The 17,642-nt window shown below is 43.7% G+C and overlaps 1 protein-coding gene across 2 annotated transcripts; it reads left to right on the top strand.

Moving 5' to 3' along the window:
• The first annotated feature begins 554 nt into the window (after window positions 1–554).
• Window positions 555–17,586, top strand: itpkcb (inositol-trisphosphate 3-kinase Cb). Of its 2 annotated transcripts, XM_070969905.1 has the most exons (8): window positions 555–667; window positions 2,372–3,593; window positions 12,749–12,848; window positions 12,953–13,166; window positions 13,557–13,761; window positions 14,314–14,415; window positions 15,273–15,344; window positions 15,492–17,586. In XM_070969905.1, exons 2-8 carry the CDS (start codon window positions 2,451–2,453, stop codon window positions 15,699–15,701), a joined length of 2,046 nt encoding a protein of 681 aa, XP_070826006.1. In that variant the 5' UTR covers window positions 555–667; window positions 2,372–2,450; the 3' UTR covers window positions 15,702–17,586. The 2 variants fall into 2 exon arrangements, with proteins under 2 accessions (XP_070826006.1, XP_070826007.1); XM_070969906.1 differs by lacking the exon at window positions 555–667 and having other exon boundaries at window positions 2,282–3,593.
• Window positions 17,587–17,642: the final 56 nt, after the last annotated feature.

Genomic DNA, 17,642 nt, shown 5'->3' with positions numbered 1-17,642 from the left:
ACCTCACACACATGGTTTAAATGCGTTTTGTGAACGATCCAATACTTTGGCTCACAGTGTTCAGTATTAAATAGATTTTAAGATTGTATGAATCGAGTCTGTAAAATATATTGAGTCTTTAAAATATCTTGATTCTATAAAGTTACCAAATTACATTTTTGAGAGGAACCCCAACATTCCAAAAATTACGGGGAACATTTGAAAGCAACACTTTTAAAATCCACCTTCATGTCACGAGCCGTCAATAACGTTTTATTGGACACAATATAAAAACCTTTTTAATTTGGGTATTAATATTTTCCTCAATTGTCAGGTGTTTCGGACACTTGTTAAACACAGAATTTAAGGTTAAGTTCGTGTTTTAACATTACTTTTTTAAATCATACTGTAGCTAGCAAGCTAACGTTAGCTATAGCACGTCAGGTGGCAAATGAAGAGTAGAGTGTTAGCTAAACTTGCCCCTGTTTTGTCAAGCGTTTCCTCTTCAGCTTCCACCACATGCAGATACTAAACTACACACAGCAGCTCTGCACACACCGCTAGCCAAACACATAAGCCGCAGACACATCCCCCTTCACACCCCGCTGTAAGTTATAAAGCTCCACATCACTGCCAGACTTAAACAGCTGCTTCATACTCACCAGAGGAGGAACTCAGGGTCTGCCTGGTGAGTTTTGGCTAATAGTTTTCTTCAAAATACAGTAAATGAAAGAGCAGATTTTATTGTTTTTTCCAAAATCACAATACACAGAAGCAGAGTATAACTTTCTTGTAATTTTGTTAGATTTTTTGTTGATCTTTTGTCAGTTTTAAGTCAGCTGTGGGAAGTACTTTCCGTGCCTCTGTAATGGGCTTAAAGTGTCGCTGAATTCATACATTTAGGAGCAAGATTTCCCACTTGAAAATAATGAAACAAGATTTTTATAAAACAGCTAATTCTGTCCTAAAAATGTCAAGTATTCTTTAACAAATATATCAGTGATTACACAAGCCATGGTATTTCTGTTAAAGAAGAAGGACATTTAAATGTTTTCCACTGTGGCCAAAGATGCCAGAGGAACAGATGATATTCATGATAGATTTACTGTGCGTGAGAGAGTAATCATATATTATTTTTCAGTGTTTTACATGTTTGCCAATGAATGATCATCTTCCCATATAAGACTCTAAGTCATTTAACCCGGTGTGAGTCATTCTGTGTGATTATTTATGATTCTGATTACACAAGAATGTGCTTGAATGTGATGTGTGTGTGTGTGTGTGTGTGTGTGTGTGTGTGTGTGTGTGTGTGTGTGTGTGTGTGTGTGTGTATATATATATGTATGTGTGGGGGGCTATGAGCTGTTCTTTCCATTGTTATCCTTCCTGTCTCACTTCCTCTGTGAGCATTCCTCTCTGACAGCAGGGTGACTGCAGTGCTGGCACAGTAAATGACAGTGAATGACGCTCGCTGTGTCTAATGTAAAATGCTGTGAATGTTTCCAGGATGCAGAGCTGGAATTTGTGATGCGAAGAGGAGTGTATCATTCAACATAAAGTTTTCCAGATTTTCAGTTTACCCACTATATTTCACTGTCAGTCACGACCAAATGTAGAAGTTGAAGCCTGGGTCCTGTTTGTATTTGCTGTGTTAAAGATTAATCGATAACGGACATACCCCTTAGTCACAGCCTTGCAGAAAAGGATTGGCTGAAAATAGCGTACACATATTTGAATCATGTCTTCTACAGTTTAATTTGGACACATCAGTGCCTACAATACTCTTGACAGATAGATGTTGGGGTCTAATTGAAAATGCTATAGTGATACAAGCAGCCTACTTGGACAAGGACAGGATGTCCAGTCACAGGAGGGCAGTATTACACAGACTAACTGTGGTTAAACTGTGGGACTCCCCAAATTTACACTGAATACCTTGAGTTTCTTTGCACTCCTGTTTGACTGCATATTTAAGTCACTCTTCCTGTCATATTTCCCTGTGAATATACCCCAATTGTTAGTGTTATTGATTTGTCCTCCCCCTGTCAGTTTCTTTGCCCTGTGGCTTGCTCCAGGAAATAAGATCTGAATCTCAGAACTGACAAATCACAGATTAATCGGTTTTCTTGAGCCAGCCACTGTGATTAATGGCAGCCATTGTTTGCTGGAGCTATTGGGGATAGGCAGGTGATTTATATGTGCTGTTAATGATTACATTATCACCCTGATTGTGTTGCTTTAGTTGAACATTGCTCATGCAGGTGATGTGTTTACTAATAATTCATCATGTTTGTTCCCACAGATTCAGACATGGAAAATGGGATGGAACAATGTAAGACTTCCCTGGCTTAATGAATGGATTGTGTGACTAATGGCTTACTGTACATTGTAGGAGTCACGGTCTGAAAGCGGTTTCAACAGTTCAAAATCAAGCACTGAGGGTGTGTCTGGGTCACTGTACGGCATGCGGGATGGGCCAAACTCGCTCGGATCTATCGCACAGCACCGCCACCTCAGGCAGAGCGAAATGGAAAGCAGGCGAGACGGCGCAGCTACTCCGGAGCGGAGAGAAGCGACGGAGTGACCAGTTAAACAGGAAACCGATGAAAAACAAAGTGTTGTCGTGTTTGGGAAGGAGAAAGCGCGACTCCAGCGAAACAGAAGCGGATTCAGGTCGCGGAAACGGAGCCGGAGATCCAGCAACGTGCCGCGATCACAGAGTGGGAAAGTTGCCCAGGGACGAGGCTGTGTCGGCGGTTGGGGAACACCGAGCATCCCCGGGTTGTTTGGAGGCACCATTCGGCCTAGATGAGTGTACCGAGGCTATCCAGCACGCCGTGAACCGAGAGACAAAGGCTGGCCCGTCCGATGCGCCAGGTTTGGAGAGGCGGACCGGTGAAGTCAGCGGTGCGGGCTGCGAGGAGCCGAAGCCCGAACGAGAGGACAATGCCTCGGACCCCCCGACCAAGGCCATGGAAGATCAGCCACTGGGGGGAAACAGCCCCGTTGTGTCTGAGGTTAGAGAATTAACGGGGACTAGTCAGAGTTCAGCCCCGCTTCTCACCTCTGACCCGAACACTGAGCGGACTTTGAGCACGGATCAACCTCTGGATTGTGGACTATCGGTAAGGGACGATCACGCTGAAGCTAAAATGACAAAAACCGACTGTAATGCCGTTTCACATCCCCTAAAAGCGACCGCAGAGCAGAACAACTGTTGTCTCGTTAAAAGTGAGAGCCGAAAGGACTCTAATCAGGCCCCTCATGGTCCCCAAGGAGGCCAAAGTTACGCAGGAACTATACCGAAACTCATCATAACTCGGGACCCCAGTCCGACCCGCCCCCAGGGGACACCGGCCCCGCTGAGCGCCCGAACGGAGCCCAGCACCGGCTCGTGTCTGGACCCTCATCCAGACGACGAGTCTCCCTCGGACAGCGGCTGCGGAGGGTCCCCTGCACTGATGCGCTCCCCGAGGAAGCTGTCCAACTCCTCCTCCATCGGCCTGTCCTCCGCCTCGTCCTTCGAGGAGTCCGAGGACGACTTCACTGGGAGCGATATCGAGTCCAGTCTGTCCCCGGCGCGGTCTCTGTGCAGCCCGGACGATGGGACAGGGGTGAGTGTCTTTTTCAAGTGCTTTTCCCAACAAACAATTTGTTGAATTTATCTGTGCAGCACAGTAAATATGAACAATAGCATGAAGAGGAGAGTCTCGTTTAGAAACTGTCAGCTGCACAAAAATCCTAAACCTGTCTGACTGCTTTGGCTTCCAAAAAATTACAAACGCAAATATTGCGCAATTGGCCTATGTCACGGCAGACGTACAGTATGTGGTCAAGGGCCACTCCTCAACTGAACAAACCAAGTTACTACACAGCTGCATAAGAAGTGGTTTGAGAAAGACGGTAGTGTATGTGGTTGTTACAAACTGTACAGACCCATGCACACACATACACTCACACTCTGCATGCAGGACAAATGCGGGTCAACAGCCCTGTATCTTGCAACAGCTTTGCCACTGGCACTTTTATTTATCAGTCACATGCATTTCCATATTTACTGCTGCACAGTATGTCATACAGATATTTTATGGCAGTTATTTCCCAGAATATTATGAAGTGCAAATGACAGTAAATAAGGCACCAGTCAGTCAGGATGCTCGCTACACAGCATGTGGTTTTGGTGGCTGTCTGTCTGTTTTAAAATCCCAAATAATATGTTGTTCCAAAACTTAACGCCTGGACTGACACCACCCTGATAATGAAACGTAACAATAACAAATTCAATCAAAGAGGAGGAAACTGGCTCCTATCTCCCACCCCCACTTCAGTGTCCCTTTTACTCCCATGGCTCATGGGCACATGGCTTTGATGAGCTCAACCGAAGGAGCATTTTAACGCTGTCTGAATGCATGTTTGAATTGTTTGTCATCCCAATTACCGTTGCCACTTCAGCGGTGTACAATTCATATACAAACAGACTTCACAGATGGTATCCGTGCTGTCTTGAAGTAGCTTTATTGCCCCGGAGGCTTTCAGTTTTCCTCTCCTCCAGACATGAGATGCAGTTTAAAGTTTCCAAGTAGGAAGTCATGTTGTTTCCTCCCTGAGTCAGGAGGCTTTGATGCACTGCTGACTAGAAATGCTTGGAATGAGACAAGTCTTAAAAACAGGATGTCTCTACTGGAGACAGCCTTCCAGTATCCACTTAGGCAGCAATCTGTGAATCCTGTATGTCCAGGTTTTCTGTTTAGACCACGTCAACTACCGTGCATGTTGAAAGACGTTCAAGTGTCAGCATGCTATTCATTTTTCACTGCTAAAATTAGTGACTTAACTGTTGTCTCCTGGCCAGATGTTAAAAAAACAGGAGTGGTAAACGCAAGAAAGCAGGCAAAACATAAATAAAACAACATCTAACATTAACCACAGTAAACACACACGGACGAGTTCAGCTTCAATATCTTGGTATCATGTTAGCTTTATTAGTGTGGATAAAATCTAAATGCAAGTTACTTAAATCTTCTTAAACAGTCAGGTACTCTATTGAGATCACCCATCTTCTGCTCTCAACCAGCTGGATCTTAAACATTTTTGTTTATTTTATCATCATTGATTCATTTTTCAATTATGTTTTCATCTATAAAGATTCAGAAAAGAGTGAAAACCTCCCATTTTCATTTCCCAGAGCATCTTAAAATGTCTTTTTTTTGTCCGTCCAAAAGTCTAAAATGCAATAAGAGTCAGAGAAGAGAAAAGAAGGTTTTGAATAGGATCAGAGCTACTGTCATAGTCATAGAAGCTACTGTCATTTCCACAGTCAGATAATGATGCATTTCCTTTTTCCAGTTTTCTAGTGTCAGAGGTATGTGGATTTCCAACATGTCAGTTTCTTAAATACCAATTGAAGAATGAAGAACAATCCAACCCCCATTATGACGTTATTAATGTCTCTCTTAGGTCAGTCGCTACGGTCATTACAGTCACATTTCTCCACATGGCTGTGTTTATTGGCCACCAGTTACAGTAATGATCATTTGAATCAGCGGCTCAGTGGACAATGTAATTTCCTGGCTATTACACTGACAACCAGGAAATGAGCAACCTGAGGAGTTGCACTTGAGCTGTCGAAACAAACAGGATGACGCTACCCTGTGGTTTCTGATAAGAGCTGGCTTTTAATGGACACGTTCTGTCCTCACATAGCTGAGCAAAAGCACCGCAATTAATACTAACGCGGGCGTGCGTTTGTTGTTGTTGGCTCGTAAAAGCTACGGCCTCGCTGTCAGCTCCCAGTCAGACCAGGTACATTTTGTACGCGCTGTGACGTGAGCAGATACTTGCTCAAACATGCATGCTCAGAGACGCACGCTCACTCGCAGCGATGCAGTCTTGCATTCAGAGTTCAGCGTGTGTCATGGAAAATTGGGCTGAAGGCAGAGCCGGTTGCTAGGCAACGCCTTTGCCATATATGGTACTTTTTTTTTGTCCTTGCCTCGTTCTCCTTTTCACACACAGACAGTGTCGACTCTGTCCCTGACATTTCAATGTTAGATGTAAATTCCTACAAATGTCTGCAGCCGACAATGCGCATATTATTTTATCATGTATTATCAGACAGCCGTCCTCCCGTATGACACATTCTTTCTACCCCCCACATTCGGGCCTTGCACAGAAGCTTAATATTTTGCCCCGAAACACAGTGAGACATGCAGTGGAACAGAAAACCTGAGGAAAACGAGCGTAAGCTGACAAAACACAGAGCGCAGACAGACACTGAAACTTTGAACACGTAGCCTACACGTGATGATTCCTCTTATTTATGCACGCTTATTCACATGAGCCACAATTGCAGACTTGTTTTCCGTGGCACCCATGACACAAAGTCCCACTCATCACTCCCACAGCACGTATATGCAAAATCCCTGCTGCACAGCAAAGAAAGAAAGAAATGCAGTCTGTGCTGTTTGTTTGTCTGGATCCTAATTTCCATTGTGTTTACAATCTGTTATATTTCTGCAGCATGACTACACCACATGCAGTGACGGAGGAAATATTCAGATCCTTCTGCTGAAGTGAAAGTAGCAATGCCTCACGTAAAAATAGTACAAAATACAAAATGTACTTGCATCAAAAGTTAAAGTACTCCGTGAGTTTGATACTATTGTATATTTTATCATTGGATTATTGTTACTGATGCATCAATGTGTAGCAAAGTAGCAGTTTGCTTTCGCAGTCGGTTGAGGTGGAGCTAAATTTAACCATTTTATTTTCTGTCGGATAGTTTCATCTGTAATAATGCAGCGTATTGTCGGTGTCGAATGAAGATGAAATACTATGATTTGGAGTTTCTTTTATGCATATTAGATAACGCTCTAATTTCTTAAACAGTCCAAATATATTCAATTTACAGTGATACAAAGAAGATAAAGGCAGCAAATCCTCATATTGAAGCAAATATCTTGAATTTTTTCTTGATAAACAGCATGAACTATTGCTTGATAAAGGAAATTGCAGCATTAATATATATATCCATGCAATGTAACATTACATACAGTGGATACTGGACGCACACACAAGCTTAGAGACAATAAATAAACCTGAATATCATAATAAGATGATTTTCAGATCTATCCCTGTTTGATTTCATCTGAAGCCTCGTTTCTGAAGATGGTTTTTCAGTGATACTTTAAAGCTGTGCCACCTCCTGAACATTCAGGGGCCCACCACAGATGAGCTGCTCGAACGCTGAGGACTTGAGTTCGGGGAAAGGGATGTGGTTTTATATAACTAGTTTTTGAGAAAAAGCTCTGACAGTACCTGAAAACACCCTGTAGTATGCATACATAGTCGCTCCTGTAGCTGATTATAGTTGTCTGACAGGTTCTGCGCTGTTACTGCACACACACACACACACACACACACACACACACACACACACACACACACACACACACACACACACACACACCTCTGGAAGCGAGCTAGGCTAAATACTGAGGAATTTGTCATGCAGACAAAAGGAGAGTACTGGGAGGGTATGGGAAGGCCTGTTGTCCCTACCCCCATGCTGCCAGACGGTCACGAATCTGTCAGGAGGTTGGCTCAGCATGGGGCTCAGGATAGGCCCAATGGGGATTAGAGGATGACACAGAGAAGCACAAAAGTTAGACTGCAGAGAAAGCGAAGACAGCTTGTTGTGTGGAGTTTTGTACCCTTAGGGGAAGAGGGGTATTGATGTAGGGGAGGAGGGAAAAAGAAAGGGGGCTAGTTCAAACAGGCAGGCACACACTTGATGACAGCAAGGACGATACCAACTATTGAGAAAGTATTAAGAGAGGAAGGGAGCAGTCACAGGATGTTGAAACTGAAGAAATTGTGAATTGGGATGACAAAAACATGTTGCAGAGAAGGAGAGAGGGTCATTGTGAGAAACAAGTGTGAGCTCATAACAGGGGAGGATTATTTACTGGGCAACACAAGCCACGGTTTACAGCAAGAGCTTCTAGACTGATTGAAGCTAAATAACTGGGATAAGATGGAGCATTAGCCTGGAGCTAACAGCGGACTCTGTTGAAGACGGTCATCGATGGTTGTGAAGGATCTCAGGCTGACGGGGAGGCGTACATCCCTGGTAGTGCTCGCCCGTGGAGACCCTGTGCTGATGGTGCGGGGTGTTTTGTGCTGGCTGCGTTCCCACTTCGTCTCCGGGGCTGTGTGTGCTTGTGTCAGCGCCTGCCTCCTCCTCCACTATTGCTCTGTCTGCCAGGTAAGAATTGGAAAGTGGCAAATTTATCCAGAGCGGCGATACAGATTAGAATTCAGCCCACAACAGCCCCCGTCTGTCGGACGTGTTTGCTAATGTCACGCTTCATCAGAAAGATGACACCAGGGCAGATTATATCAAAAGCGTGTGACACGTTTGGGTATTCAAATGTTATGTGATTGACATCCCGGCCCCTTTTGCCGTTACACTATGCGATGGTTTGTTTGGTGCACAGTATGCAGTCAGTCTTGTGTGGCTGTGATGATCTCTCTATCTGGGTTAAGCAGCCAGTAAGCCATCCAGCAGGATCATCAAGCTTCAGGCTGTAATACGTAATGCAATCAGTTAATTTCTCAGACTTGTTCCTTTTACCTTCCTCTTACCCTTTCCTTACTTAGAGGTAAGTAGTTTTCACTGTGTGTTTAACTGCCAAGTCACTGAGTAAATTGTTTGAGAAGTATCCTTCAGCAGGACTGTAAACAGGCAGTGCTCTCATAGATATGATGGCTGAACAGCTTGAATGTATGGAGGTAGAAACTGTAGTTACAGGATGAATAGATGTATAGAGAGATGTGAACAGGAAGTAATGAGTAAGTAATAGAAGTATAAAGGTAAAGAGAGGTCTTGGGCTTATATGTGTGTGCTGGTGAAGGCGAAGAGGGGAAGGGGACGACTGTTAAGACTCATTGTTGTGGTCAGTGTGACCTTCTTCCAGTATGACCATTGTTGCTGTCATGTGAACAGCAGAGGTGTGTGTGTGCGTGCGCGTGTTGGTTCATAACAAGCACCAGAGACATTCTCAGCATTCCAACCCCAAAATCTCAGAGAGGAGGCCGACAAGTGTCAGGGGGAACGGGAGCGAAGGAAAAAACGGAGAGCGCTGCAGGGAGGATGAAATGACGTCCGATTGAGTGTTAAAGTGTCAAAAGACGATGCTGTCATTTGATTTAAAGTGGAGGGGAAAATAAAAATAACCGGAGAAAAGACGGTTGACAGCACATTCGTCAGCGCTGCCGTCAGCTTTAGGGAATGAGGAGGAAGCTTCGGAGACAAAGAAGGATGACTTGGTCTCCGTTGTACACAGTATTTCTGAGTTACATAAAGGAGAAAGCGGAGATGGTGAAGGTTGGGCTGTGAGAGGTGAAATGTGACCTCTGTGTTAAAAAAGCTCGGTGTGTGGGTTGAAGAGAGAGGATGAGACAGCAAGACACGAACAGTTTGTTCAGTTTGAGAGGAGACAACAGTCCAGGCCTTTTTTATTGTGTAAGTTGTCCTGACTCTCCGCATTTATCACTTTTTTAAAAACGCCTCCGTATCCAGCAGAACATTAGCAGCATTAGCTCCGGCTGTGATGGGTAATTTTAGTCAGATATACTTGACCCCACAGAGGAAACGCATTAAGCTGTCAGCTTGAAGCAATTAGAGATAATGGCGTGTGGACAGGAGAAGTGAAAGAAGAGAGGATGGAGATGTGGGTGTCTGCTTCACCTTCCTCTCCCGTCAGCCCCCCCCCCCCGGACTCTCATCTGTTACCAAAGCCACCGTCAGATGAGGATAAATGAAGCTGATAATAGCCAAATAAAAGGAAGCTGAGGTTATTGTAGGTAAGCACGGTTGGTGTTTTGTCCACAAACCTGTGTTATTTCAGTAAATTATTCACGGACCACAACGTTGACGACCACACTATGTTGGTCCAACAGACAGGAAACCTATCCGAACAACACTGATGAAACAACCTGACCCTAAAATGATGTTGATGGATATTTGCATATAATCAAACACCCAAAAAAAGACAGTTATGCATCTCAAATTCAAGTAGACTCATCAAAGTGAAAAATGTTTGTGTATTTCGAGCAAAATCCTCCTTAAAAATGCTCCTTTCTTGGACTGATGGCTAAACTAAATGTCTGCATGTATGTACTTTGCCTCCTCTATTGAGAGGTGAGGAGTCTTCATACTATCCTATAGGCTCCTGTGTTGTGAATGTTACACAACAGGTTCATAGTTATCCCTTACAGCAGCACTTTAGGGGCCATCGCTGGTGACAGATTTAGTGTATTGACAGGGTGGAGTGTCTGAAGGTGGATTCCTTGTTTTTTATGTGGTATCAGGTGAGCGAGGTTTGTTGCTTGTAGTAATCTGATACTTTTCTGCTCTGTTTGAATACAACTGTCTTACAGGAAACATGGGAAAGCAAGGAAATGTTGACTTTTTGAGTTTTAAGTAAAAGCTGCAGTCTAATGGAGCTGGATATAAAGGTACGAATGAGTGCGTAAACAAAGACACTCCTCCTCAGTGCAGAGGGATGTCAGGAGGAGGTAGCCTTTCGAATTCAAGGTGGAAAATCGGAAAAGGCACATGGTAGTCATGAGCTAGCCAGGATAAAATTGGACACTGATGGCGCAGGAAGATTGTGGAAGACGATAGGAAAAAAGATATCCAGAAATGGTGCCGCCTACCATGGAAAACTGAATTTGATCCAAGGCCGTGTCACATAATGTGTGAAATGAAGTAATGTCCCGTGTTTCCTGCGTGCATGGGTCACAAGTGCAACGCCTGGTTTGATGACTGTCACAATGAGCGAAAGCAATGTTGAAAATCATAGCTGCCGTGTCGCAAATTTGGCAAAATGCAGCTGATGTGGACATGTTTTCATTACCGCTCTTTGCCCTGAAGTGGCAGAGGTCATGTTGGGGTTAATCTGTTGATGTAACTGAAGGCTCAGGTCACAGTTTGTCTAGCGCTCACTCTCATTACTCTCCCTGTCTCTGACATCCTGACATTGACCAGCTGTCTGACGAAGCACAAACCTCTTGTACACAGTTTCCCATCATAAGAAAACGACAGATGAACACAGCTGTTGAACCTGAAGCAAATCTCCCCTCTTTTGTTTTTTAAATCCAGAATTTGAAGCCTGTAATCTCATTGATGAAAGGTTGATATGTGTGGGATTAATGATGGAGGATGAAACACGGTTCACATGTTGTTTATGTGGAGCTTGTGACAGTTTGCAAGTTGTTATTTTTCCAAATATTTAAGCAACCTACAGCATCCTGCATGTTGAATCATGATGAGCGAGTCACCTCAACAATAATTAATTTTGTGGTTTTGTAAATATTATTTTGTCTGTCAAACGGTCAAAGAGTATTTTTCCAGTGCTTTCCGAGTTGCAAAACAGCACTTCTTAAACTCAAATATATCATGTTTTTTTTCTTATTCTTCAAAGTTAAACGCAGACCTGCGGTTTACTTTGTGTGCGTGTATCCCTGCATTAACGCTGTTTTATTGTGACAGAGCTTGAACAAAGCGGCTGTGGAAAGAATGCATGTGCTGAGAGCAGAGATAGGCTGACATGTAAACACGGCAGAGATAGGCCAGGCGAGGAGCACTGGCTGTTGTTTAGTTATAAAAAGATTACTTTTATTATTATAGCCTCTCATCCCAGCATTTTATTGCATTTTTTTTTGCCTCTGCTGCACCAGTTTTCTCATTCATTTTTTTTTGTAATCATGATCGTTTCTGTTTTAAACATTTATTTGCCGAAGATGCACGTAAAAAAATCCTGGCAGGAACGATTAGGACTGCAAACTCAGAAGGACCCAGGAGAAATATAAAATTATATTATTTTCCTCTCAGTAGTATATTCTGTAATGCAACACACACACACACACACACACACACACACACACACACACACACACACACACACACACACACACACACACACACACACACACTTCCCATCCTAAACTGGCTGTCCGTTTGTTGTGATTTCCTACACATGTTCTAATCATTGGATGCGTCTCTTGCTTGCGTCAAAGCCCCTGTTACACACTGTCCTTGCTCTGGTGTTTCCCAATGCGGATAACCATCATACACACACAAACACAAACGCACACACAGTCGTCTTTCCATCACTTTTTGAGGTCATTACATTCATTTCCTGGAGCCTCACTCTAATCATAATCACCCAAGTCTTCACCCTAAAATTTAATGATTGACATTATGGGGATTTTTTGTTTGTCCCCACGAGGAAGATTAGTCCCCACAAAGTGACTGTGTAAACAGATTTATGTCCCTGCAGTGTGTGTAATACACATCCACCCACACACGCACACACACACACACATAGTTGCACACACAGTTGCAGACAGTAAGGTTCTGTTTTACGACACCACAGTGGTGGCTCTGGTAAATGTTTTATGAATGGGCTTTGTGTCACGTACGTTGTGCACCTGACCTTGGCAAAAGGGGAGTATCTGTCCAATGTCTACTGACGTGTGTGTGTGTGTGTTTGTGTGTGTTTGTCAGTATGTACACACCACAGGGCGTGTTTTCCTTTAATGAATAATCATTCTATTCGCTGGTATTTAGCTCGGAGCTTTGTTTGAGCAGAGAGGAAAGTCTCACGCTGATCAATCGGAGCTCCAGATTTGTCATTTTTGTGTCGACCCACGCCTTTATGGAACAAAAGGATGACGTCCTTTACTGTTTTTCTTTTCCCAGAATAAGTCCTGGCAGAAACTGAAGACCATGGTTCACTGGTCCCCCTTCGTCGTGTCCTTCAAGAAGCGTTACCCGTGGGTGCAGCTCGCAGGCCATGCAGGTATGCGTGAATGCACAGTTTACATAACCGTGCACAACATCCCGACATGTGCATCACTGGATCGTCAGTCTTTCATCTCCATTCTGTGTCTCTCCGTCTCCAAGGTAACTTCCAGGCCGGGGAGTATGGACGCTTGCTGAAGCGATACTGTGAGTGTGAGCAGCAGTGCCTACAGAAGCTGATGAAGGACACTCTGCGCCCCTATGTGCCTGGTTATTATGGTGTCGTACAGAGAGACGAGCAGGACTATAACCTGATGGATGACCTGCTGGCTGACTTCGACTCGCCCTCCATCATGGACTGTAAGATGGGCAGCAGGTAAGACTCGGCACAGGATGAAGAAAGAAAGCACTCTTCAAGACCATTTTCACAGCAGAGGCCATTTTTTCAGAGCTTATCTTGTGCTTCTGGGAGATGTGTGAACCTTGAAAATGAACTTTTGCACACATATAAGCCTCAACGCAGTTTACTCCCACCAGTTTTTCCGCCTCTCTCTCACATTTATGTAATGAAGTGACTGTATTTGTAGTCAGCAAAGTACAACACAGGATTAAAATAAGAGGGCACTCAGACTAAAAGAATAAAATTACAATAAGGACATAAATTTAATACTTGAAAAAATCAGATTAAACTCGCAAAGGGAAGGAAAACATAATGTTAAAATCCAAAAAAACAGGACAAACTCAACATTAAGCCTTTACTTTTCAGGACGTACTTGGAGGAGGAGCTGATAAAAGCCAGAGAGCGTCCACGCTTACGAAAGGACATGTATGACAAGATGGTGGCAGTGGACCCCGGGGCCCCTACTGAGGAGGAGAGGGCCCAGCAGGGAGTCCTCAAACCCAGATACATGCAGTGGAGGGAGACACTCAGCTCCACCGCCACCCTGGGCTTCCGCATCGAAGGCATTAAGGTCAGAGGTCATCCTGGACATGCAGCGCTATGAGAGAGTCCAGCTGTAGTACTCAGTGCGAGTGAGGAAAGACATAGTTTCTACGAGAAGTAAATCAGTATGAGTAAATATTTATCAGTCTATTCACTGGAAAGACCAAACACATGGGAGTGGAAACAGAGAAGGAAGGTCTGTGGACGTTTTTGGCTGGATTTGCAGCCTTAAAGGGATCTGTTTGTTCTTTCCAACTTAAATCCAGGCCTGGTTATCAGGTTGTACCAATAACTGCAGATTTGCATGTTACTCAGACAATAAAAATATCTGCCGCCGGCTGCGGCTTTTATTTTCCAGTCAAACAAGTCGTAGCAGTCAAGCTGTGGAAGTGAAATTTCTGTTTATAAGTTTAGATTTGTTCTTTTACCCATCGCAGCCTGAGCAAAACACAAATTTAACACGTACTTGAACTGATAGTTCTGCACTGAATACTCAGCAGGTACCAACAGCACTCATGCAGATCCCAAAAAATACAGTGAAAGGAGAGAACAACAATGTTATTTTTCTTTTTTTCTACAGAAAGCTGATGGAACTTGTAACACCAACTTCAAGAAGACAAAGTACAGGGAGCAGGTGATGCAGGCCCTGGAGGACTTTGTAGGTGGCAACACTCAGATTCTGGTATGTCACTCGTTCACTGCTGTACTCACGCACTCACTACTGCTACCACCAGATGCTGGTTATCTTAGCTTAGCTTAGCTTAGCTTAGCTTAGCTTAACTTAACGTAAAGACTAGAAAGGTGGGGAAACAGCAAGTCTGTCCAAAGGTAAAAGAATCCACCTACCAGCACCTCTAAGGCTCATGATTTAACACTGATCTTGTTGTTTAATGTGAGACCAGTAATTCTCTGGAGTTTCCACTGGCTCCATATATACAGTATGTGTGTGTGTGTGTGTGTGTGTGTGTGTGTGTGTGTGTGTGTGTGTGTGTGTGTGTGTGTGTGTGTGTGTGTGTGTGTGTGTGTGTGTGTGTGTGTGTGTGTGTGTGTTAGAGATGGTGCTGGTCGGATTTTGTCACTTTTGGGACAGAACAGCAACAAAAGCTTGCAGTCTCCCCCTGTTTTTAGTCGGTTGCTGGCTGCAACTTTATATCCACTGCATGTATTTTTCCTAGGATGGTGAAGTCATGTTTTTCATCCACTCATAGCGAACAAACGTTCTTGACATCAAACCCTCCAACGACCACCCTAACCCCATCTGTCCTTGGGCTTGATGTTAAGAACGTTTGTTCGCTCTGATTGGCTGAACAACGTGACTTGACTTCGTCATCCTAGGAAAAACTTTTTTGGCTGACTGTAGGTGCAGAGGTTTTTCAAATGTATTGAACAGCACCTGCATTAAGGGAAGATGTAAGGCCTTTAGGCTTACAGTAAAGTAGAAAATAAATTTAAAAAAATATGTTTATTGGTCAATTTTGAAACTTCCTTTCTGTTTGTGAAAGCGTTTCTTTTTAACATTGATTTTTCTCTTTTTCACAGAAACTGTACCTGCAGCGGTTGGAGGAGCTTCGATCAGTCCTTGAGCAGTCGCAGTTCTTCAGGACACACGAGGTGAGACTCACTGACTCACGCTCTGTTTTCATGAATTCTAAACAAACCTGTCGGCCGAGCTGGAAGATTTTCATTAGGTCATTAGATTCTGTGTTGATAACACTCACACACCTAAACTCACCTGTCGCACCGGTTTCCTTGTCGCAGGTCGTGGGCAGCTCCCTGCTGTTTGTGCATGACGCTTCGGGGAAGGCCAGAGTGTGGATGATTGACTTTGGGAAGACGGTCCCCCTGCTGGCCCCTCAGACCCTGGACCACAGGACTCCCTGGGTGGAGGGCAACAGGGAGGACGGCTACCTGTGGGGACTGGACAACCTCATAGACATCCTCGGCAGTATGCTCCCACAGACACCTTGAGAGGGAGACTCAGAAGGCTGCAGACTGCAGTGAAACACTGGCCCGTGTCCTGATGGTGGAAGAAATACAAGACTGGGAGAAAACACTGAGACTGACTGAGGAGGGATCAAAAGAGGGCCCCCAGTTTGATGACTTTTTCATGATCCACGCCATCATCCAAGTGTCTTTATCCAATTCTACCTGTGCAAGAAGAAGATGAGTGAAGACAATTGCATGATCTCAAATGCAAAGTGCTCAAATGCTCCATTTGTTGAACTTGGGGACAGATGACCTGCGATGAGTTGATGCAGAAAGAGGAAGAGGGAAAAGTCAATGCAGAAATGTAACTTTTGTTACATGGACTGCTGCTTATTTTCAGAGAATGCAGTCCTCTGAAATCATCTCAGTCACTTTTTCCTGCCGAGACATTTAATGTTGCTCATCCTCCACCTCCACGTCTCCCTCTGTTGGTCAGAGTTGCACGTACAGTCGCGCTCTCACCACTTGATTCAGAGGTATGAACCTTTCTGCAGGGCCTTCGAGGAGCTTTGGTTAATGGGAGTTTTTGTTTCGTCATGGACCATTTTTGATGTTTAAGTATACAGCAACACTAAAACACTGGTCAGACCACGTGTTAACTAACTCAGCGTGTAAATACAACTTTATTTAATTTTTTTTTGGCCTTCGTATAACCTCCTTACCATATTTGTACAATGTGTGTGCCTGCCGTTTTTAAAGAGAGCTGTTTGATCATTCCAGTGCAGTGGACTCGTGCTATTTTTCTTCCAAAGAGTTCACCCAAGTGTAAACTGATTTACATCTAATCCCAGAGTTTAACCTCTCGTAGAAAGTGTTTTTTAAATCTGGATTTTTGTATGATGATGCAGTGAAGTTTGTTGTTTTCCTTTAACTGTACAGTAAGCAGCTTGGCCGCCATGTTTGTCTGGAATTTGTTGCACTATGGATCCTCACAAAGCCATTGAACAAATCAAGCGGTGCCTCTGTGTGTCTTAAGATGGGAAGCAGCAGTCAAGTACTGGTTTACAGATGCAGACGAGTAGAAGCTCAACATGAACTGAATTTGTTGTTAGGAGCACTTCTCTCTGATCAGTGTTGCTTTGGATTTGCAGGGAGATTTACAGTGAAGCTGTGGTGAAACTGGAAGAATGAAACTGGATTTGTCTGATTAAACTTTTGTGAGGTTTCTCTTGTGTATCAACTTACAAGCGACCTTAAAACTGGAAATTTTGAACGATTCAAAGGGCGACAAATAGTCGAATACGAGAACACGGCTTTCAAACACGAGGACGTTGCTGTAAACCTCACTCAGCGACACTAAAGAGGAGGTTTGTGGGGTTGAAGTTGTGTATGGAGGATGGAGAGTTTACAAAGGAACAACATTGTTATTATATCATAGATATTATGTCAGTGCTCATGACAGATCTGTCATTCCTCGACTGGAATGCAGCAGTTTGGTGAAGTCTTCCAGATGTCCCCTGAAAGTGTCAGGCAGCACTTTTAGGGTGTGTGTGCGTGGGCGTTTCACTCAGCACACACATTTTTTTATACAAGTGCTGCAAATATGTGATGTCATGAAATTGGAACTCAAATTCAGGCGTTCAGTTTTTCCATTTCTGAAAAGTAAACCTACGGGGAGCAAGGGGTAGTTTAGTGTTTACAGAGTATTGTATTTCTTTGCCCACAAATCCTCTATATTTATAAAATGGCAAACTATCAGGTTTTCAAACTGGGTGCTGCTTTATAAGTAAGAAAACTGGATTCATAACCACATTTTGTATCTTTAAAGGACGTGTATTTTAGAATGGCAAAACACAGGCAGACTGGTGAAAACTGATATTAATTCCCTGCTTTGTCCAGGTCATGGATTGCAATAAACTGGAAATAAGAGTTTTCAGACTTTGTTTTTTTGTTCTCACAACTCAGATCATACACTACTGATTA

Source organism: Chaetodon trifascialis, chromosome 9 (genome assembly GCF_039877785.1).
Source record: "Chaetodon trifascialis isolate fChaTrf1 chromosome 9, fChaTrf1.hap1, whole genome shotgun sequence".
NCBI classification, from domain to species: domain Eukaryota; kingdom Metazoa; phylum Chordata; class Actinopteri; order Chaetodontiformes; family Chaetodontidae; genus Chaetodon; species Chaetodon trifascialis.
This window is presented reverse-complemented; position numbering and strand designations above follow the sequence as displayed.